The following is a 24,726-nucleotide window of genomic DNA, read 5'->3' on the forward strand; positions in this document are numbered from 1 at the left end:
GGAGTCTCATTCCCCATGAGCCTCTGAAGGTGTTCCTGTGTTTCCTCGTGTATTCAGCCCAGCTGATTCCTGTGGTTTCCAGACCACTTCAACTCTCCTGTGGTTTCCAGACCACTTCAACTCTCCTGTGGTTTCCAGACCACTTCAACTCTCCTGTGTTTCATCGTGACTGTATTAGCTGATTCCTATCCGCTGCCTCCGTGCACTACAGTTATCAACTCACTTCAACTCTCCTGTGTTTCATCGTGACTCTATTGGCTGATTCCTATCCGCTGCCTCCGTGCACTACAGTTATCAACTCACTTCAACTCTCCTGTGTTTCATCGTGACTGTATTAGCTAATTCCTATCCGCTGCCTCCGTGCACTACAGTTATCAGCTCACTTCAACTCTCCTGTGTTTCATCGAGACTGCACCAGCTGATTCCTATCCGCTGCCTCCGTGCTCAACAGTTCCAGCTCATCTCAACGCTCCCGTGTTTCATCGTGACTGCACCTGCTGATTCCTATCCGCTACCTCCGTGTACCTGCAGTGTCCTGCTTGCCGCTACCCTTCAGTTCTACTCGTGTCTGCAGCCAGCTGATCTGCTCTCCGTGCTTCTACAGTGTTCCTGCCTGTGTCTACGCGCCAGTCTGCATCGGATCAACGCCTCGCTGCTTTCATCTCGTCTAGACCATCTCTACTCTTCAGTGTTCTCCAGGTGTCCAGTTCTATATACTACTGCTTCCTGAGTATTTGGTTCTATCTCTGCTGGTCTACCTACCTGTGCGCTGCACCTACTTGATTACCGCTTCTACCCTCCTGGGACTTCGCATCCTGCCGGCCTCCAGACGTTCAGGTATCTCTGCACTCCTGTCTGACAGCCTGCTTCTGAACCACGGTATGCATACTTCTCATTGACTGTGCTGGTGTATTGCATATCTTGCTGGACTGAGTTGTTCCCCTCTGGAGTTTACTATCCGCTGAGACTATTGCCATCATTTGACTGTGTTACCTTTTGCCCGGATAGTTCCTGTGACTTTGTATTATTGTGCAGTGCTGTTCAGTCATTACTATATTGTGCATATCATCGTGAGATCAAGTTCAGTGTGCCCGTGTATACTCTGTATTGCATTTCTCTCCCCGTGCTCCTCCTCACATATATATTCAGTGGTACAACTTGCTAGAGGCAGACCACTGATCCCTGTTTCCTGAGTCACCTGTTTCCAGTATCCTTTCACATAGCAGTGGTACAACTTGCTAACGCAGACCACTGACTTCCCGGATACCTCCACCTGGATTCCATTCCTTCACATAGACAGCGGTACAACTTGCTAAACGCAGACCGCTGACTCTCATCACCTCCTCGTTGCTTCTGGACATTCCTCCTCACTATAGCAGTGGTACAACTTGCTACCGCAGACCACTGACTACCCTCACGTTTCCTTTGTCCATTCAGTTCCTCGTGTACTACTACCTGTATATTACCAGTGCTGCTAGTCATAGACTTTCCACGAGCATTCTCTACCATCTGCTGTCTCCTGTTCCGTGATCACCCCGCTACCAGAGTACCATATTACCATCTATACTGCTCTGGTAAGTCCATCACCTGGTGATCCCTGGGTAAAGACTCCTAGTGCCCGTGACAGACATGCAGGCGATGCTGTATGTGTCCCGAAATATTTAGGGTAATTTTCGGGATTCTGCAACAGCATGTAGGAGAATGCAGCAGCTGCAAGAAGAATAGAATTTAGGGGGAATGTACTTTAGTCCAGCGAAGTAGTCACTTGTGAAGAGAGTGCAGAGACTGATAGCTTGAGTCAAGTGATTCCCCTAATTAGACTTTTTGAAAAGTAGCAAGAGAAATTGAAGGAGGAAATAAAACAAAGCAATTCCGCTAATTATGTTGGACTTTTAGATTAAGTACTTTATTCGCTTCGCCAGGATCCAAGAGTTATCAACATCTTGAAATCGGATCATTACATTTTGGCAACTGTGCTTCATCCCAGGTTTAAGAGCTATGTCTTCTCTTTCTTTCCAACTGACCCAGATCTCAAGAGATGCAATGAGCCCCTGGTCAGCAAGCTGACAGCTCAAGTGGTACATGACACAATGACGTCTCCTTCAGTTTCTCTGAAAATTGCTGCTAGGAAAAACTTTCCCAAGACACCCAGTGGTGATGCAGATGAGTCTGCACAACATTTTCACATTTGGTCTGGTCTCAAAGAATTGCCCAAAAATCATGGCAGCTCTGCCGTAAAATGAACTACAAATTCCATGAGGAAGGCCATTACCGGCAATTACAACAAAGTACACAGACTTCTGTCATGGTGGATTCCAGCGGGGATGAATTAGTATTGTTTGAGGATGATGTACACACTGATTAGGGTGAATATGATGACAGTGTAGATGGCAGGTGCTGAGATCTAGCTGAGAGAAGGGAGCTACCTGATGCTGGTATGCTTGGTAATATTTTGGATAGAATGGCATGTTGCCAATTTTATGTTTTTCTACAGTAAACTTTCACCTTTATGGACTTGAACATAGGCTTTTGCACATGAGGTAGAGGGATTAGTATCATCATGACTGAAGACTGGTGAGTGACAAGGACACTCCAGCCGTCCTGTTTCTGTATGAGCTATGGCACAGTAAAATGTGACTGGAGACTTTTAATAATAGGCCCTTTTAATAAGCCCTATTATTTGAATTTCTGTTTCAGCACTAAACACTGCCACCTCTTCTATTTGTGGGTGAGCTACGGCATAGTACAATGTAACTGCAGATTTTGAAGAACACTGCCAACCCTATTATTTCTATTTCAGCAATGACAATTAGCAATGGAGCTCTCCTCTTTGTGTGCTACCTATATAACACAGTATAATGTGACTGATTATACAGATTTAGAACCTATATAACACAGTAAAATGTGACTGATTATACAGATTTAGAAGACCAAGGCTGCCAGCCCTATTATTTCTATTTCAGCAATGACAATTAGCAATGAATGTCACTGGAGACTTTGAAGAACAAGGCTACCCCTCCTGTTTCTTTTCTACTTATGACGCTGCCCAACTACACTAAAGACTGCCAAGAGCCATGCTACCACTTCTGTGTCCCTCTGTGAAATTGCGCTAGATTGCCATGGAGGGCGATACTTATAGAATCCAAAGCTTGCGAGATCCGATGACGTAGCAGTGACGCTTTGCCTTGTTTTCAATTCAGAGGGCGCGCGAAAGTACAGAGCCGCCTTGGCTTGGTACTCGGATCTACTAAGTTCGGGTGTGTTCGGTTCTCGGGGAACCGAGCCTGAGCATCTCTAGTAATAACAGTACATAGTAGAATAAAATAAGCACAAATTGCTGACAAATGCCTTACACACAATAGGTGACATCTGATCAAATCAGATCACTGAGGTATTGTATTGACATCCTGCATGAAAAACATATTGGTCAAAGGGAACACAGTTACATGTGTGCATAACCCACATTAGTACTATTTGTGCAGAAAGTTCATATCCTCCAATTGTTTCACCATGAACACATCGCTCTGCTCCCCTTTTTTCACTAATTATAGTCCAACTTAATTATTCAAGGCTGAATTATGTCATGTTTTATGTTAGAGATTTTTTTTATGTTATTTAATCCAGATTAATAGATGTGGTGGCAAAAATTGGAGCATAGCACTGTGTCGTAGGTAAAATGTTTGGCGTTATGGTGGCTAGACTCAATACATGTAAATAGCCATATCCTATTTAGTTAAAAGTATCTAAATTGGCAATGTTTGAAGTATAAGGACCATTCAATATTTATTATTCAGGCAGAGATTATATTTTATATATATATATATATATATATATATATATATATATATATATATATATATATATATATATAAATAAAACTCGTCACATGAAAGGCATTCACGTGTGTATATATCTCTCGAGGCTGCGTGCAAAGAACTCCAGAACCATGGTTGTGTAAAGTTATATAATTAGCAGGCGGTCACAGGGCTTTTCCAAACTCTAGAGGCTTTATTCCATATACAACAGGTCAACATTTCAGACACCACACAGCCCTTTATCAAGACTACCACCACAATAAACCAAGCACCCTTGAAAATCCCATACAGTGGGAGTGAAACAATCAAATAATCATCAGCTGTGCAAAGTAGCTGAACAAGATACAAAGCACACAGAAAAGAAAATAAGCAGTGTAAAAATAAAGCTGTCCAATGTTTGTTTGCTGCATGCAAATCCTGTCAGTATTATCCCTGCCTGCAAATAAAAAAAAATCTAGGTGCAAATTCACACACTCTATTTGTATTTGTATCCTAACCCTATATGAGGCCCACAGTGTTTTATACCTGCCTCATTTCACACTCCTCCAGTTTATTGCTGCAGCCAGAGATGATACCGCTCCACAGTCTTCTGTGAGCAGGTTGCCGCAGAGTGACGCTGCTACACATACTACAATCAGTCTAATTTGGCAAAATACTGAAGCAGGCACATCTCTTTCAGTGTCACGGGCCTGTTAGTATGGTTGGAGGATGACCGCATTGGACAATAGTCATCTGCAGTCATCTTCAACATTTACCATAATGTCCGATAAATGAGCTAATTGACTTTGATCAGGTTGTTATCGAGCATGAAGGTCATTGCAGAATATGTATCCAGAAACGAAACCTACTGCTTTACACAAAGCAGTTCTTTGAGAGCTATTTTTCTTTTATTTGAAAATAAATGAACAAAACAAAATAAGGGCTTGTTCTCACCAATGCATTTTTATGTTTTTATAAAATGCATAAAAAACACATCTCAAAAAGAGCATGCTTTTTTAAATGTGTATTGGATGCATCAAGTGCGTTAACAGAGGAAATCTGCAACATGCCAAATTTTTTTTAGCACATTTATTTTAAATGTAATGTGCTTTTCAAGAATTAACTAGTGCATGCAAACAGCATTGCTCACACATTCATGGGAATAAGTCTTAAATATATAAAAACCTAATTTATTAATTAACATTTACATTTTTTTTCCCATTCTACTTCTATCATGAATTTTGGACTTCCATGACCTGTATAAAAAACATAGTCATTGAGCTCTTATGTGACATTAAACACAGATGGAGCATCTGCCAAATTATCCTCTAAAGCTGGGTGATTTAGATAACATTCTGCTTTGTGCCACTTTAAGAAAGCAAATTGCATTGCATCAAGTTAGTTTCCAAACCCTCAATATTGCAGTATGGTTTACTGCCAGCAGGTGGCACTTTGAAAGAATCTTACTACACGAAACTAGAGATGTTCACTGACCCCCGTGTTCCGGTTTTGGTTTTGGATCTGGATTAACTTCCGTGTTTTGGTTTTGGTTTTGGCAAAACCGCCCTTGTGTGTCTTGATTTTGGTTTTGGATCCCTATTTTTTCTAAAATCAATTTTTTTTTTTGCTAAAATCACATAATTTTGCTCCCCCCCCCTACATTATTATTAACCTCAATAACACTAATTTCAAGTCATTTGCAGTCAATTTTGGCCATCTCACAGGTCACAATATTATTTTCATACACTTTCAAACAAAGACTACAGTGACCTGGTTGGATGCTAAGCGACAGAGCAATGACGCAAACACACGGCAGTTCCTAGCACATCTAGGAAACACAGCCACAAAGCAGTGGCAGAAAAGAAAAGTAGTGCAAGATGGAATTGTCCTTGGATCATGAAATCAGTTATGCTCCACCCGTTCCTTGGATAACTGTGGTAAGTCTACAGCTAGTACATGGTGACGAGCACTGACTCCCCCGGGAAGCGTGCTTTTATCAGACCCAGACCAATCCAGGGTGCCAGACAATGCACTAAAAAGAGCCATTGTAATTCACAGCAAAAAGCAAGTTCATCACTGAGCTTTGAATCAGCCCCAATTCCCAAAAAATTATAAAATAGTAAGGTAACTTTGATGTAAAGTGCATATTACAAACACTTGATGAAACAGCAGAAGTGGAAGGTAATACATATACACTTCTATTTAGACATCCATGCTTACATTATTTCTGCAAGCAACGTTGTTCTTTGTTAATAAAACTGTTGTCTTTATATATTTCAAAAAAATTACTCTGCGGGCTGGGACCCGGAGCTGTTCCTGCTGCCCGAAGATGACCCGTCCTGTGGCTTTTACTGTGCCCCACACTTGTCCTGACACGGTCCCACAGGCTTCCAGGCACTGTGCCTTGAAAACTTCCTGCTGGCGGGGAGCAGACTGGAAGTGCCTGACCTTATCTGGCAGAAGCTCCATCGATCGGTGGCATCCTCCTGCAGGCTTCCCCCTTTGATCAGTGGCGAGGACTTCGGATCTTCTCTGTAGTGTGCTGCTATGATCGCTCCCCTGTGTACTGCACCTGCTTCACATTTTCTGTGCAATTCTATCATACAGAGTCGATCACAGGCTGTGCTTAATAAAACTCTTCCCTCCAGTGGCAGAAAATTGGTACTGCAGCATCCACTATCAAAGGTTCAGACCTCTATCTACACACAGTGGTCCTGAGCTTGCACAGGTTAATAGAAGCCATAATATCAGCACCCCCTATTTTTCTACACACTTCCCGGAGATCTTCTACAAAAATAATCCTCCACCATTCCTTGGATGTTGATAGTTGATAGTAGGTGGAGTTACAGCAGAGGTGTCATTAATTCTGGTCAATTCTTTTACAGTAGACAAGACCAGATGTCAAAATGTTGTGCTTAGTCATCTGCATCATCAATGGGTGTCTAAGATTTTTGCAAAGCACACAGCAGAGTATAGCACATGTAGATAACATTGGCACACAGCGGTAGCTAAAAGGAAAAGTGGTGCAAGATGGAATTGTCCTTGGGCCCTCCCACCCACCCTTATGTTGGATCTTAAAAAGGACATGCACACTTTAACAGACCAAGCACTTCAGCGACAAGGAGTGCCACTTTTGAGGCTGATGTGATTGGTTTGTTTGGGCCCCGACAAAAAAAAGCTAACAATGGCCTTAAGGCACCTGAGGTAACAGTGCTGTTAATAAACTCTACTGTGGCAAGATGCTGTCATCATCCTTAGTCGCATCCTCATCCTCATCAGTTTGTACGTTATCCTCACTCAATTATTAATTCATCACCGCTGGAATCCACCATTACAAAAGTCTCAGTATTTTGATGTAATTGGCGGGAAAGGCCTTCCTCATGGAAACTGAAGTTCATTTTTATGAACATCATCTTTTCCACATATTGAGGAAGTAGCCTCCTACGCCGATCGCTGACAAGGTTCCCGGCTGTGCTGAAAATTCTTTCCGAGTACATACTGGGCAGCTTAGGCATTGCAAAGCGAGTTGGTACATGGGTCTCCAAATTCCATTTTTTTCCTCCCAGTATGGAAAGGGACTGTCTGATGTGTCTATTTCTCTACTGTCATTAACATAATCCTCCACCATCCTTTGGATGTTGATAGGAGGATCAGGTGGAGTTACGACAGAGGTGTCAATTCTTCAATTCTTTTAGACCAGTCCAGATGTCAAAATGTTGTGCTGAGTCATCTGCATCATCCCTGGGTCTCTTGGGAAAGCTAAGTTATTTCCTAGCAGCAGTTGAGTGAGAAACTGAAAGAGGAGACGCCGTCCTGTCACGTGACACTTGAGCTGTCATCTTGCTCACCAGGAGCTCCTTGCATCTCTTCAGATCTGGGTTAGTTGGAAACAAAGAGAAGACATAGCCCTTAAACCTAGGATCAAGCACAGTCGCCAAAATGTAGTGATCCGATTTCAAGCTTTTGATAACTCTTGATCCTGGCAAAGCGAATAAAGTACTTGATCTACAAGTCCGGCATACTTAGCGTAATTGCTTTGTTTAATCTCATCCTTCAGTTTCTCAAGCTGCTTTTCCAAAAGTTTAATTAAGGCAATCACTTGACTCAAGCTAGCAGTGTCTAAACTCACTTCACAGGTGACTACTTTGAATGGTTTGAGCACCTTGCACAACACGGAAAGTATTCTCCACTGCGCTTGAGTAAAATACAACCCCCCTCCTTTCCCAATGTCATAGCTTGTGGAGTAAGCTCTCCTGAATGTCACTGGAGACTTTGAAGAGCACTGCTACCCCTCCTCTTTCTTCTCTACCTATGACACTGTCCTACTGCACTAGAGACAGCCAAGAACTGTGCTACCCCTTCTGCGTCCCTCTGTGAAATGGCGCTGGATCGCTGTGGAGGGTGGTACTTGTAGAATCCAAAACTCACGAGATCCGACAACGTAACAATGATGTTTTGCCTCATTTTCAATTTCGAGGGCGCGCGAAAGTACCGAGTCGGCTTGGTACTCGGATCTGCTAAGTTCGGGTGTGTTCGTTTCTCGGGGAACCGAGCCTGAGCATCTCTACACGAGACAGACGTTTTCTTGCAGACATACCTTACCTGAGCATTGTGTATAGAAAGTTGATATAATTGACAAAAAAGTAAATTGGCTGCACAACAGCCCAAGTTGTGCTTTGGACATGCTGTGCGCCTAAATTTGCACAAATGCACTTAGATTTCCATGGGTGTGTGGAGCTAAATATCCACATTTGTGAATAAGCAGAGTCAGATGGGGGAATAGAGAAGTGTTCTCACTGAATTAGAGAAGCGGTGTACTTTGTTTTGTGCAGCATTGCAGAACAGATATCTCTATATTTCGTTTTATGGAGCTATATTATTGCAATGAAATTAAGCGGCGGAGAGGGTGCATTTCAGTGGTGTTTCTTGACATATTTTTTCACCAGCTCAAAGCCGACAGAAAAAGCTGTACTTTTTCTATTTTAAATCTTGTTATTTAAGGTTTTACAACAAAAATGGAAAAGAACATCGTCCTCAAAAGTGGTTACAATTGTGCTGTTGCAAAGAATAAAAAGTACAATAGAAAATTAACATGAAATTAACATTAGCAAACTATTGTAAAAAATAAAGGCTAATCACAATAAACAAGAAGAGTATATAAATCAAAATGCTGTTTGTGTGGTGTTTACAAACAGATTCCAATAGCAGCTAAAATAGAGAACATCTACTATATAAATGCCTAGTGGCGTGTGTGTAAAAAAAACAACCAAGCTGCAGCGCCACCTGCTGGGCAGAGTTATACACTGACCTATATATTTCTTGAAGGAGAAGTGACAGTTGGGAGTGGTTGGTGGTTGCCGGTGGTGACAGTGGGGAGTTTTTAACACCTTAAGTAGCTTGATGAAGGATGTGGCGATGAAGATGAAGGATGAGGTGATGGAGAAAAATGATGAGGTGGTGACATGTGGACAAAACCACGTTAAAAAAGGGCGCTTGCGTCGGGAAGTAACGCTCTTCCCCTGAGGAGGCCTGGACTAGGCCCAAATGCATGACAAGAACCTTTTTAACACTTTAAGTAGCTTGATTTAACTAGAATGCATGAGTATCATGCACGGGTTAACTTGTAGTACAATATGTGACTAGTGGTCATATTTGATAGGACCAGTTGGTTACTTTCTGTTGTACAGGAGATTTATTTTCTTACAGTTGTGTGAATCCTAGATGCGCAAATAATGAGTTTATTAATTTGCTTGTTGATATGACCTATGGGTGCGCAGAGCAGAAAGTTAGTGAGGGTAAGGTTAAGAGATAATCCTGTGACATTGGAGGTTAACATTGTCATTCCAGTAGGGTAATGATAAGCAGGCATGACCACTAAATATATGCATATCCTCCCCTCTGTTCCCACAGTCTCCAGCATTTGTCTGAGGTTTTGGGGTAGATGTAATGAAGTTGCTCTGGGACGAAGCACCACCTTGAATGAATTGAATATGATATTTTCTTGCTACTCTAATAGGGTGTTTGGCAATTCTAGTATGGATTTCGCCCCATGTGTCCTCATCGAGGATATCTCTGGGATCAAAATTACAGTTCACTGATTCAGCTGGTTGCTAGGCAAATAGTTACAAGCTTCATTCAGCTCTCAGTCTGCAGCCTTAGGTGTGCAATCACCTACCACATTCATGCAACTAATCATCCTGCAGTTCCGATTGGTGCTGTTGCCTTCATAAACCTCTTCCTGGCAGTATACCAATGCTGGTGATCGTTCCTGCTCGACCCAATGTGCCTTGTATCCTGACCTGTTCTGCTATCAGTATTTGACCTGGATTGTTTATAGGATTTGCTGTCTTCTCCAATCCTGACTTTGTTAAACAGATTTGCTCTCGTATCTCTACCTGCCCAGACCCCTAGCTTGTTTAAAAGATTCTGCTGTCTTTTCATCATCATAATCATCATCATCAGCTATATAGCATCACTAAGAAAACTCACTCACATCAGAAATATTGTAGTGGGAAATATACCCCATGACAATAGAGAAGGATTCTTTATAGGAGCAATTCCGGATTCTTACCCAGGATTGACTGTATTTTGTTATAAAAAGATCAGTATTCATTTATTTTTAATTTTATGGGATCTTTACAGTCTTAGCACAGCAATAATTTTTTATACGAAGTCTGTTGTGTACATTTGTACTTTTTATTATATCTTATATTGTAAGAAAATTACTGTAAATGACAGTGAATATAGTTTTTATATTATTATATGGTGTGATTATTTTTATGTATTTATAATAAATTTGGTGATCGGGTTATAATCTGGAATGACAAATTCCTTTTCCATGTAAATTCGGCATTGCATTTATTTTAGATATATAAATATTATTTTATAAAGTATACTTATAATATTTATAAACAATATTTTATACAGTCATCCTACAGCGCTGTTTTTATTGTGGGTGAACAATAGTCCCCTTTATACAGCTGCAGTGGGAGGTGACTATTTGAAGTATACAGTATACATTTTTTATATATATATTGTTTTCTTTTAGCCATCTAGTGTAGTTTTTTTTAAAGAGGATTGGCAGCGAGGCGAGAAGTTTGGTTAGAGCTAATTGGACATGGTCAGCAAGTAAGGTAATTTTGTAGTGTAACTTGTTTATAGTGATTCCTGAAATATGTGGGTTAGAACTAATTTTCTTGTCCAGGGGTTCAATGACCAAGGCAAATATCTGGGGAAAGAGAGGGAAACTCTGTCTGGTTGGATTATATCAAAAGATTCAGTTGACTCTAAAGTGTGTGACAATGTTGACTTGTACTTTTGTTCCCATTCCCACACACTTGTGTATTCTGCATGCCCACCAGGGCCTTCTTAACAACATTATGGGCCCCCGGGCAAAGCAGTGCACTTGGGCCCCTACCTACACGATCACTCACAGGAATAAAAATATAAATTTTCAATAAAATTAAGTTTATATTTATTGGTACCTGCAACAAAAATCAGTGTTTAAACATTAAAAAAACATGCTGTACAGCTGTGCCTTGATACATGGGTGAATAGATTTTTTTTCTACTGGACCCTGCCTATGGGGCCCCTATTCTCGTGGGGCCCCCGGGCAACTGCCTAGCGTGCCCAGGTGGAAAGACAGCCCTGATTCCCACCTACCACTGTATTCACACCAAGATAGGATACAGCAACGGTAAATCTGGGCGGGAACATAAACATATGAACATTTTCTGCAAAAGTATTTCAATAAAAACTTGAAATTGTTATGTTATTATTACTCGCTTTACAAGGTATATTTTCTCTATATTGTACTAGCTACTACATTTCTACACCAATGCTTTTTTTTAAAAAAGCACCACAGGATAATTTGCTCTCTTTGAACTTGTTTAGGCTGAAGAAGAAAAAAATAACAAAACAGAATCCAGAGTTCACGTCTGCTAATTCACATGCTGGCTCCACATCCATCAAGGATGATACATCCACAGGGAATCTGGGACAAGTCGCTGAGAAGGTTCCCGATGAAGAAAAGAAAAAGAAGAAAGGACAAGGAAAGCAGCATTGGCGTAGTGAGATTAAAAGACACAGTGCAGGTGAGTAGGCTCATATAAACGCAGCTAAAATGACTCTAACTCTATTTTTACACTGTAGTAGGATGAATGTCTAAAAAGTACTGTTGGTATAGAACTATACCTTGTTTCTATGAAACTAGTTAGCTTGTAGAGCTCACCATTCTGCACAATTGCCATTAATTCTTTTCACCATAATCTCTTTATTTCATACTAAATCTCTGCTGTCCTTCTTCTGAGTTGTCATAATCATTTTACAATAAAATACTTTGGGGGCATAGCCTATTGACAAGTGATAAGTGTGACATCGTTATCAGAAGGACAAGATGACATTGAGGGAGGTACAAGGTCAGGGTAGGACCAAAAACACGTCAGAGAGCAGGAAAAGAGTGTTAGGAACTCCCAAGCCAGTACAGTGAAACTCGGGGACTACTCTGAAGGCCAGGTGTTCGCTGGAGCCCCTAGTGGTGGGGACAGACTTGGCTGCGGGCCGACCGAGGGTCGAGTAACGTATACTGACTTAAAGGAGCACCCAGGAGTGGAGTGATTGGCGGGCTATAGTGAAGAGGGGATCCAAGGTCAAAGGTCACTAGCACAGGTACAAAATCCAGGGACAAGCGAAAGGTCAGACACACAGGCAGAAGAAGCAAAATCCGGAATCCAAGCAAAAAGGTCAGGGTCAGAAGCGAAGGTTCAATGGTCCAGGAACAAGCAAAGGTCAAAACACGGGTAGTCAATCCAAGGTAATAATAACCAACAGAGAGAACAAGCCGGCAGCAGAACTGAGGACAGAACGCTATAACCAGCAGTGAGGCTGCAGACCTCACTGCCTTAAATACTAGTACCAGCCAGTCAGAGCTTAGCTCTGATATCACATGGGCAGGCTCAACCCTACAACATTAATCAGCCCACCGGCTTGTGGGCACTTCTGCGCATGCGCCCGGCTGTCCCCGGCTGCCGGGACGCAGCACCACTGTAGTTAGTGTCCGACCGTGAACACAGGAAGTGACGTCCCGGTCGCCATAGCGATGACCGGGACGCCTACAGGAACCAGGTGAGAGTTGCGGCGGTGCCTGCGGCCGCCGCGACTACTAACAGTGCCCCCCCCTTGAGGAGGGGTCAAGGAACCCCAACATCCAGGTTTCGTGGGAAACTTCTTAAAAAACTCTTTAATGAGCCTTTCAGCATGGAGACGCCTCTGTGGTATCCAAGATCGTTCCTCAGGGCCATAACCCTTCCAATGTACGAGGAACTGAAGTTGGCCTTGAACCTTTCTTGAGTCAAGGATTCTTTTGACAACATATTCATGGTCCCCATTCACCATCAGAGGCTGGGGCCTGTTGGAGAAAGGTTGATTGAATTTGTTGGGAGCAGCGACTTTCTTCAGAAGCGAACAATGAAAGGTCGCAGGTATTTTTAAGGAGGTTGGTAGTTTTAACCTAAATGCCACTGGATTAATTTTCTTCTCAATTGGAAACGGTCCAATGTATCGGGGCCCCAGCTTTTTACAAGGTTGCCGCAACCTGATGTTCCGTGTGGATAACCAAACCCGATCCCCCACTTTCAATGAACATGGTCTACGGTGACGGTCAGCGAAGACCTTGGATTTTCGGGAAGCTTGACCTAGTGCAGAGTGCACCTTTTTCCAGACGGACCTCAGTCTGGCAGTAAAAGCAGGTGTTCCGGAATCCCCGCAGGGAACATTAGTAGAGAACGAGTTGGATTTTGGGTGAAACCCGAAGTTGCAGAAAAACGGGGATGTATGTATAGTGGAATGGCAAGAATTATTGTACGCGAATTCTGCCCAGGGCAAGAGAGAGGACCAGTTGTCGTGGAATTTAGACACATAGATGCGCAAAAACTGTTCCAGAGCCTGGTTCGTCCTCTCTGTCCGTCCATTCGACTGGGGGTGATAAGCCGAGGACAGACTGATAGAGATCCCGATGGAGTTACAAAAGGCTTTCCAAAACCGGGCAATAAACTTGGATCCTCGATCTGATACGATATCTTCAGGAGTCCCATGTAGACGAAAAATATGCGTCAAAAACAAGGTGGCCAAGGTTCTGGCATCAGGTAACTTGGGCAATGATATAAAATGTGCCATCTTACTAAACAGATCCACAACTACCAGGATGGTGTTATGTCCTGCGGATACTGGTAGGTCGACAATGAAATCCATCGACAGATGGGTCCAAGGCCTGATTGGCGCCGGCAAGGGTAACAATAGCCCAGAAGGACGGTTCCTATCAGTTTTGTTTTTAGCACACTCAGGACAAGCCCGAACATAACTCTCCACATCGTCTGATAAGGTGGGCCACCACAGCCAACGAGAAAGAACTTCGATAGTCCTATGAATTCCCGGATGGCCAGCGGAGCGGTTGTTGTGGCCTTCAATGAGAACAGATTTCCTTAAATATACTGGGACAAATAATTTGTTGACCGGTGTCTGAACTGGAGCGATTCTCTGGAAGTGCCGGATAGTTGCTCCTAGATCCTGGGCGAGTCCAAGATGAACAGCAGTTGCAGGAACAATAGGCAACGGGTAAGGAGACTGAGGATGATGGGCCAAAAAACTTCGGGACAAGGAATCGGCCTTAGTATTTTTAGAACCTGGACGGAATGTAATAATGAACTTGAATCTGGTGAAGAATAAGGCCCAGCGAGCCTGCCTGGGATTCAGAGTTTTAGCGGTCTGGATGTATTGGAGGTTTTTATGGTCCGTGAAGATGGTAATGTTATGGGTAGCTCCCTCTAACCAATGGCCAACAATTCACGATTTCCGACATCATAATTACATTCGGCAGACAGAAATTTTCTAGAGAAAAAGGCACAGGGATGTAACTTTTTGCTTCTTCTGTCTTTTTGTGAAAGGATGGCGCCAGCACCGATATCTGAAGCGTCCACCTCTACAATGAATGGAAGTTCCGGGTCAGGATGTCTCAGCACTGGAGCAGAAATGAAAGCAGTTTTGAGTGCTGAGAAACTTGCCAATGCCTCCGAAGACCACTTTGCTGGGTTAGCTCCTTTTCGAGTGAGGGCAGTGATAGGAGCCACTAACGAGGAAAAATAATCAATAAACCTACGGTAATAATTGGCGAACCCGACGAATCTCTGGATCGCCTTCAGATTAGTAGGGAGGACCCAATCCTGGATTGCCTGAACTTTGGCAGGGTCCATTGCGAATCCTGATGAGGAGATGATTTACCCCAAGAACGACACTGTGGCCACCTCGAATTCGCATTTCTCCCTTTTTGCATATAGGTGATGTTCCCGTAATTTCAATAGAACTTGGCGAACATGCTGACGGTGCTGAAGTAAAGACTCAGAGTAGATTAAAATATCATCCAAATACACAACTACTGTTTTACCCAGGAATTCTCGTAAAACATTGTTGATCAGGTCCTGGAAAACCGCCGGAGCGTTGCATAACCCGAATGGCATCACGAGATATTCATAATGTCCCGACTGGGTATTGAAAGCAGTCTTCCCCTCATCCCCCTTCTTGATTCGAATAAGATTGTAAGCCCCTCGGAGGTCAATCTTTGAAAATATAGTGGCTGATTTTAATTGATCAAACAAAACCGAAATCAGCGGTAACGGATACATATTCTTGATTGAGATGTTATTCAGTCCACGGAAATCAATGCAAGGTCTAAGACTGCCATCTTTTTTTGACACGAAAAAACAACTTGCGCCTACGGGAGATTTAGAAGGACGAATGAATCCCTTCTTTAGGTTTTCCTCTACGTAAAGTTCCATGGCCTGAGTCTCCGGAATGGACAAGGAGTATAACCGCCCTTTGGGCAACTTGGAACCCGGGACTAAATCAATTGCGCAGTCATATTCTCGATGTGGTGGAAGGGAATCAGCTTTTTTTTTGCAGAACACATCACTGAAGTCCTGGTAAGGTACCGGCAGCAAGTCTGGACTAGGCTGTAGGATTCTAAGCGGCAATGTCAAGCAAGATGTAGAACACTCGGAACTCCAACGGATAATCTCTCCAGTTTTCCAGTCAATAAGGGGATTATGACTGCGAAGCCAGGGATACCCCAATATCAAAGGAGCAGAGGAACAGGTAATAAGATAGAAGGAAAGTTCCTCCGTATGAAAGGCTCCTACTGACAACTGAACCATTGGAGTCCTAGCGAGAATCCTTCCGCCAGGCAAGGGGTTACCATCCAAACCACATGTGGTGATGCTTGATCCTAGCTTGATATGTGGAATATCAAGCGTCCGAGCCAAACGTATATCCAGGAAATTACCAGCCGCACCGCTGTCAAGAAAAGCTTTCAGATGCATGGATCTCCCACTGAAAGTTAGACGTCCAGGGACTAATAAAGAATTTTCTGAAGAGGTAATCTGAAGACCTAAACGCACCTCTTCACCTGCACTTAGGCTTTGGAGTTTCCCGGCTTATTGGGACAAGAAGGTACTAAGTGACCTGGCTGACCGCAATACATACAGAGGCCTAGTGAGCGTCTTCTGGAACGTTCCTCCGGAGGCAAGCGGTAAGCGCCCAACTGCATGGGTTCAGAGGAATCGGGCAAAGTGGTACCAGAACTAGAGAATAAATCCATAGGAACAGAGGACTCCCGTTCAGTCTTCCTTTCTCTTATCCGACGATCAACTCCTCCAGTGAATCGGATACCGGATACTGGATACCGGATACTGGACTAAGGAATCCTTAATCTGCTCAGTAAGTCCTAAGCGAAATTGACTTCGCAGTGCAGGATCGTTCCAGGCACTATCGGTGGACCATCGCCGGAAATCCGCACAATATTCTTCCGCGGAGCGACGTCCTTGCCTCAACGCTCGGAGATGAGACTCCGCTGAGGCTACCCTGTCTGGGTCATCGTACAATAACCCCAGGGCCTGGAAAAAAGCATCCACGGACTGCAAGGCTGGGCTTGTTGAAGGCAAGGAGAAGGCCCAAGACTGAGGGTCGCCCTGGAGTAAAGAGATGATAATCCCTACCCGTTGTTGCTCAGAACCAGAGGAACGTGGTTTCAGGCGGAAGTACAATTTGCAGCTTTCCTTGAAATTACGGAAGGTTGACCGGCTTCCAGAGAATCGGTCCGGCAAGTTCATTTTAGGCTCCGGTGTGTCACCAGCGGGGACTTGCTGAAGCTGCAGGTTTCTGGAAGCCTCTTCTTGGACTGCCAACTGCTGGGATAAATTCTGCACGACTTGGGAAACCATCTGTATCTGATTTGCCAGGATCTGGGCTGGAGACAGATTTGGTTCGTCGTTGTCCATGGCCGTCTAATGCCAATCTTCCTGGCCGGTTATATTGTTAGGAACTCCCAAGCCAATACAGTGAAACTCGGGGACTACTCTGAAGGCCCGGTGTTCGCTGGAGCCCCTAGTGGTGGGGACAGACTTGGCTGCGGGCCGACCGAGGGTCGAGTAACGTATACTGACTTAAAGGAGCACCCAGGAGTGGAGTGATTGGCGGGCTGTAGTGAAGAGGGGATCAAAGGTCACTAGCACAGGTACAAAATCCGGGGACAAGCGAAAGGTCAGACACACAGGCAGAAGAAGCAAAATCCGGAATCCAAGCAAAAAGGTCAGGGTCAGAAGCGAAGGTTCAATGGTCCAGGAACAAGCAAAGGTCAAAACACGGGTAGTCAATCCAAGGTAATAATGACCAACAAAGAGAACAAGCAGGCAGCAGAACTGAGGACAGAACACTATAACCAGCAGTGAGGCTGCAGACCTCACTGCCTTAAATACTAGTACCAGCCAATCAGAGCTTAGCTCTGATATCACATGGGCAGGCTCAACCCTACAACATTAATCAGCCCACCGGCAACGGTCGGGTGAACACAGGAAGTGACGTCCCAGTCGCCATAGGAACGGAATACACATGTCCACAGTGGTAAGTACAGTTAAGCAAATGGAAAATTAACAGCATATTTGCCAACTCTCCCAGAAGTGCGTAGGATCGGGGCCTCAGTGATATGATTTGCGGAAAGCATGTCTTTTTAGCCACGCTCCCCGCGGCAAAATGACGTGGTTCCCTGTGCCACGCCCCCTCATCAGTCTCACTTCACCTTCCCGGTGGGGCAAGTATGGATTACAGTCACTTTAAAACTCATTTGTTTATTTATATATACATAAGTATGTAAGCTATGCAGAAAATTCGACATTTTCTCCTTGTATATATTGTTTGATTTATTTTTTATAAGGGTGTGCTGCAAACAGTATACTCTCCTGAGAGGCTCCTGAATTTCGTGATGTCCTATCAGACTCCCAGAAGAGCAGGCATTCTCCTGTGTCCCAGGCAGAGGCAAAGCTTAAGAACGCAATTTGCGTTGTTAAACTCTGGCCCTGCTGCGCAATAACGCAAATCGCACTGGGAGCAGGGTTACAGGGAGCCCCTCCACACACACACACACTTGCTAGCTGCTCTCCCGGCAAGTATGACTTTCAATGTGTTTGTTCTCCCTACTCTAGTGTAAATACGTATTTTATGTGTGAATTAGCATATGAAATCCAAATTAAAATGGTTTACATTGGTTTCAGGATTTCCTTACTTTTCTCTCCTGCTAGTGCTTTAGGGCCTATATTAGAGTTGAACATAAAGATGCTCCATTTGTGTATGGGCAAAGAATACAGGTGAGTTTTAAGAACATTTAAAAATAATTTTATTTATTTTCGCCATTTAAACTTTTTCCATGGCATATAAGCACATCACAAATGCTATAGAGCCAGACATTGAGTTAAAACATGTGTCTTGCAGTGTGTGCAAGGTAAATGGGGGTTGCATTTTAGAAATCCTAATTCTGTCCTAATTCTGCAGTGATGCCACTTTAGTAAAACCTGCATATTATTCATGGGAGAAATGCTTGGGAATCAGGTTATCAGTTTGTTACAGCAAAGTCTTTTATAGCAACCCCCCCCCCCCCCCCCCCAACCCCACCCAGGTGTGGGACTAATCCAAGGCTTCCATGTTTCTCAATTTCTCAGATCAGTTAAAGTCACTGGAAATATGTTTTTTTTATTTTCCTAGAATTCAGATATAAACCCTTAAACAGAGACCCGCGCAGCACTGAATGTGATCAGCAGAGGTTCCCTCTATAATGTTAGGAATTTAGTAAAATTTAGTAAAAGTGGAAAACTACTTTAACCTCTGAGAACTTGGTGCAGGGATCACAACCTTTTTACTAGTTAGGGACAAAAAGAGAAATTTTAAAGAAAATGTATATTTTCAATAGCGCTATCATTTAATGTCTGTAAATACATCAGTTTCTATACTGGTAGTGAACATGTGGTAAGAAAGTGATTTTTCACCATCTTTAAAAATATGCTTTATCTCTGTTCCCTTGTGTAAAATGATGGGATGTATAAGCTTTAGGGGTATATTTACTAAACTGCGGGTTTTGAAAAAGTGGGGATGTTGCCTATAGCAACCAATCATATTCTAGCTTTCATTTATTTAGTACTTTCTACAAAATGACAGCTAGAATCTGATTGGTTGCTATAGGCAACATCTCCACTTTTTCAAACCCGCCGTTTAGTAAATCTAGCCCTTAGTCTCTTAGGAAAGGGAGTTTTTGAGAAAAAAATCCATTTATTGTTTATATACTTTAAAGTTAGTTTGTGAATATAACATGACTGCTTTTAGCCATACCATCTAAAGGATAGCGCTCCTTTATCGTAAGTCCTGACGCGCTGGCGGTGAGGCATCATTGGAGGGTCAGAGGGCAGTCACGTTTTACATTTTGAGCTCGCTGATTTGGGTCACTTTCATAGAGAAATAATGGGCATGAGACAAAAATAAAATAATAATAAAAAATAATATTTGGCTCAAGTACATTCATTTCTTGTTTACTTCCCTTATAAAACAACATTTTGCAATTTTTTTTTTTTGCAAATTACAATTTATATTATAATTGATTATGCCATCACCATTGAACTTTATGGGAAGTAATTGTTCTCTGTTATGAGCTATAATCAAAACTATTTAAACTAAATGTATTTTAAATTCCCCTGATACTGCAACTCAATTTTATTGTGATTAAACTTCCTTACCAATTTAAGAAAATATGAATTAGTCTATTCATGAAGAAGTTTCCCTTTCTCTACATAGTACTTTCCAGATTTCCGTCCTTTTCCAAGTTCCTCCATCTATTTGTCCTCTTTACTACAATTGCATTCACTGTATTCCTATTTGCATTTGTCAATCAGAAGTGGCATGATAATAAATAAATACAGGTGGATTAGAGGACAAGACTTATTTGACAGTACAGAACTAAAGTGTAGAAATGAAGAACACTCATCCGGTGCTTCGCTAGTAACAGCTACACTATAGAAATTGGCAGTCTATATCAGCCTAGTAGAAGACTATGGGAAATACCAACAAAACCGCAAGTGATAGGACTTGTCAGTTTATGCTTGGTGAGTAGCAATGGAAAGAATAAGTTATTTTTGATGTAGGTTATTTTTGATGGAGGAGTGCTTTGACCACAGACATGCAACTTCCACGTAATTTCCTATTATACTGCATTTCCATGCAACTAGTCTGCTGTGGTATACATTCACAATTCCAATAGCAGAATAATGTGCTTACTTGACAATTTTATGAAAGTGCTTCTGCCTGTTAACCTTTCGTGTACCAGTCCTTGCTTGTTTTGAGCTCTCTTTCTCGGATCCTGATTTTGTACTGCACTACTGCCTGTGTACCAGATTCCGTCCTGTTATTGGACTTGCCTTCTGCATACTGATTTTATACCTCGCTACCACCAGTGTACAAGTCCTCAGCTAGCTGACCTGCTTTCTCTCCGCTGTGTTACGTCTAGTGACTGTTTAGAGGGCCGCGACCTGAGTGTTCCCGGCCTCTAAAGACCCGGGGGACCCGTTACACTCCACGCCTCTGTTCGGCCAGCGCTAAACCAGGTCATCACCCCAGGGCTCTCTGCATTCAGACAACAAGACAATCGTTACACAACCTAAATAATGGGAGTAGAGTGGATTAAATTATAAATAAGAATTAAACAGACTGAATTTGTTTACATTGTAAAAACGTAGAGGTGACCTAATTAGATTCCATAAATATATGAATTCAATACAAAAACTATGTAGATGAGGAGGAGAATTCCACTACATTCGGAAGTAAGCAAGCATAAGGCTGGGTACACACTACAGAAGTTATCTCCCGAAAAACACGGTAGTATGTAACTAGCCTAAGACTGTGAAATTCTTTACCATCTGTGATGGCAGGGATGTTGTACCTCTTTCACCCCATGGAAAGAATGGCCTGAATGATGGCCATTTCGTTACATCAATTTAAAAAGGGAGTGTATGCTTTTCTTAAAAGAAAGGGTATCACCAGCTATAATTTATTAGAGTACTTTATTAGTGTGATTAATCCAAGGAATTCATTTGATTCCCATTTTCACTGCATGGGGTCCTAATAAGAATAGGTTGAACTGATCTTGAACTTGAGTCTTTCTTCAGCCTTGCTATGTAACAATTGCTTCAGGTCATTGATCAGTTAAATGTGTTCTTCAATGATAATATGTTAGAAACTGTGAATTCATTTTACTAGACCTTTCCAATAACAAGAACATGGGAATTAATAAGCATGTTAAATATAAAGCAAACACTACTTTTATGTCTGTGTATGGTCAATGTAGACATCTTGCAGAGTACGTATATGCATATACTCACATTAGCCACATACTGGGCTACACATATGCAGTAGTTAAGACAAATGTTACATATTGATAAATATATAGTTTGAATAATTATATTGCAATGTAGGGTAATCACTTGGAATCGGCATGGGTATGATATTAGTGATGGAGCATACAAGTGGAGTGACTTAGGATATGAAGGTTCTACTGAAGCTTCCTAATTATGCTCTTGTATAAAGAAGGTATGAATCAGGAAGTCATTTATGGTCTCATTTAGATAAAAGCCATCTAAATTATTTTTTTATTTTTAATTACTGCTGTCTTTTAAATGTAGCACGCATAGAGCAGACAGCTTTATTTAACACTGATTTAGAGTTTAGCTAGGACACACCATCAAGTCAAATCTGTCCACACATTTGAAATGTGCCCCCCCCCCCCCACCCCTGGTTTTACTAAGGTACAAAATTACACCCCTTGCTGGTCTTTACTCCTAATTCCAAATGAGGCCCTCATTGTTGTAGTCGATAATAAGTATTCACTATAGTTTGCATACACTTATATTAATGGAGGGGGGGATCATAATGAACATGATCAGTTACTGTATGGGCTTAATTCATTAAGAAAAGGAAAGCACAAAAACTTTGCACCTTGGCAAAACCATGTTGCATTGGCGGGGAAGGTAAATTTAAAATGTGAGGACAGATTTATAATTGGAGTAAAAATAAAGCTATTGTCACGGGCACTAGGAGTCTTTACCCAGGGATCACCAGGTGATAGGCTTACCAGAGCAGTATAGATGGTAATATGGTACTCTGGTAGCAGGGTGATCACGGAACAGGAATTAGCAGATGATGAGATGCTCAGGAAAGTCTATGACTAGCAGCACCGGCAATATGGAGGGTAATAATACACGAGGAACTGTATGGACAAAGGACACGTGAAGGTAGTCAGTGGTCTGCGGTAGCAAGTTGTACCACTGCTATAGTGAGGAGGAATGTCCAACAGAAACGAGGAGGTGATGAGAGTCAGCGGTCTGCGGATAGCAAGTTGTACCGCTGTCTGAGTGAAGGAATGGAATCCAAGTGGAGGTATCCAGGGAGTCAGTGGTCTGCGTTAGCAAGTTGTACCACTGCTATGTGAGAGGATACTGGAACAGGTGAAACTGGAAACAGGGGTCAGTGGTCTGCCACTAGCAAGTTGTACCACTGAATATATATGTGAGGAGGTGCACGGGGAGAGACTGCAACACAAGATATACACGGGCACCTTAACTTTGATCCACAGTAATATGCACAATATATATGTATATATGACTGAACAGCACTGCCAATATAGAAAGTCTCTTGAAGTAATCCAGCACGAGATAACACAGTCAATGATGGCAATAGACTCAGCGGATAGCAAACTCCAGAGGAGAACCAACACAGTCCAGCAAGGTATGCAATACACAGCACAGTCAATGAGAAGTATGCATACCGTGGTTCAGAAGTAGGCAGTCAGACCGGAGTGCAGAGATACCTGAACGGCAGGAGGCCGGCAGGATGCAAAGTCCCTGGATGGGTGAAGCGGTGGTCTAGTAGGTGCAGCGCACAGGTAGGTAGACCAGCAGGGAACACAGGAAAGCGTGGAGAGCGGATCAGCAGTAGATGGATGAGTAGCGCTGAGGAGTAGCAACAGCGGATCTCTGCGGAAACACGGAGGTAGCCAATAGCAACCAGCAGGTGCAGTAACGATGGGACACGGGAGAGCAGAGTTGAACTGGAACTGTTGATCACGGAGAGTAGCGGGTAGCAATAGTGGCAGCAGCCTCAAGGAAACACAGGAGAGTTGAGAAGAACTGTAGACTGAAGCGCACAGAGGCAGCGGGTAGGAATCAGCCAAACAGTCACGATGGAACACAGACGGGTTGCAGGTTGAAGACTGTAGTGCACGGAGGCAGCGGATAGGAATCAGCTAACAGTCACGATGATGAAACACAGACGAGTTGCAGGTTGAAGACTGTAGTGCACGGAGGCAGCGGATAGGAATCAGCTAACAGTCACGATGATGAAACACAGACGAGTTGCAGGTTGAAGACTGTAGTGCACGGAGGCAGCGGATAGGAATCAGCTAACAGTCACGATGATGAAACACAGACGAGTTGCAGGTTGAAGACTGTAGTGCACGGAGGCAGCGGATAGGAATCAGCTAACAGTCACGATGATGAACAGGTGAGTGGATGTGGATGGAAGACTGTAGTGCACGGAGGCAGCGGATAGGCATCAGCTAACAGTCCCAATAATACACGGTAGAGTCGAAGTGGTTAGAAGACTGTAGTGCACGGAGGCAGCGGATAGGAATCAGCTCACAGTCACGATGATACACAGAGGGGTAGCTGTGGTATGGGAACCACAGTAGTAGAAGTGGTTTGGAAACCACAGAGGTAGAAGTGGTTTGGAAACCACAGGAATCAGCTGGGCTGAATAAACGAGGAAACACGGGAACACCTTCAGAGACTCACGGGGAATGAGACTCCAAGATCAGGCAACGTGGTGTTGACCACAGGTGCTTAATATAGGGAGTGTTGCCTGATCTGCCAATTAAGTTAAAGGAACATACACTGAAGGTTTAGAAAGGGCTGCGCATGCGCAGTCCCTCAGGATGGAGGACGGCCACGGTTCCTAAATGTCCGGGAAGAAGCACTCACAGTCCGGTGAGTGACAGTACCCCCCCTTTTAAAGGTGGGCACAGAACGCCTGGAACCGGGCTTGTCCGGATTTTTGGAATAAAATTTCTTCAAAAGGGCAGGAGCATTAAGATCTTCAGCTTTGATCCATGAACGCTCTTCAGGACCAAAGCCCTTCCAATGAACGAGGAAACGGAGGACTCCTCGCGAAATTTTTGCATCCAATACCTCAGTAATCTCGAAATCCTCCTCCTGATGAACTTGAACTGGCTGCGGTGCTGAGGGAGGAGTCGAGAAACGGTTGATGATGAGAGGTTTGAGCAAGGACACATGGAAGGCATTGGAAATCCGAAGATTCTTAGGAAGAAGAAGTTTAACACATACTGGATTGATAACTTGAATGATCCTATATGGACCAATAAAACGAGGGGCGAATTTCATAGATGGAACCTTCAAACGAATATTTTTGGTAGATAACCAGACACGATCTCCAATTTTTAGTGGTGGAATAGCCCGCCTCTTCTTATCTGCGAAAGACTTATATTTGTTAGATGTCTTCT

General features: G+C 43.0%; 1 protein-coding gene across 2 annotated transcripts in view; it reads left to right on the forward strand.

The window, feature by feature from the left end:
- NCOA7 (nuclear receptor coactivator 7) overlaps positions 1 to 24,726 on the forward strand; it is a 198,426-nt gene that overhangs the window by 72,360 nt on the left and 101,340 nt on the right. For both annotated transcript variants that reach the window (XM_075203019.1, XM_075203018.1), the window contains exon 3: positions 11,688 to 11,887. In XM_075203019.1, coding sequence (XP_075059120.1) covers positions 11,688 to 11,887 — 200 coding nt within the window. The remainder of the gene's footprint in view (positions 1 to 11,687; positions 11,888 to 24,726) is intronic.

This window comes from Mixophyes fleayi, chromosome 3, assembly GCF_038048845.1.
Source record: "Mixophyes fleayi isolate aMixFle1 chromosome 3, aMixFle1.hap1, whole genome shotgun sequence".
Taxonomy (NCBI): domain Eukaryota; kingdom Metazoa; phylum Chordata; class Amphibia; order Anura; family Limnodynastidae; genus Mixophyes; species Mixophyes fleayi.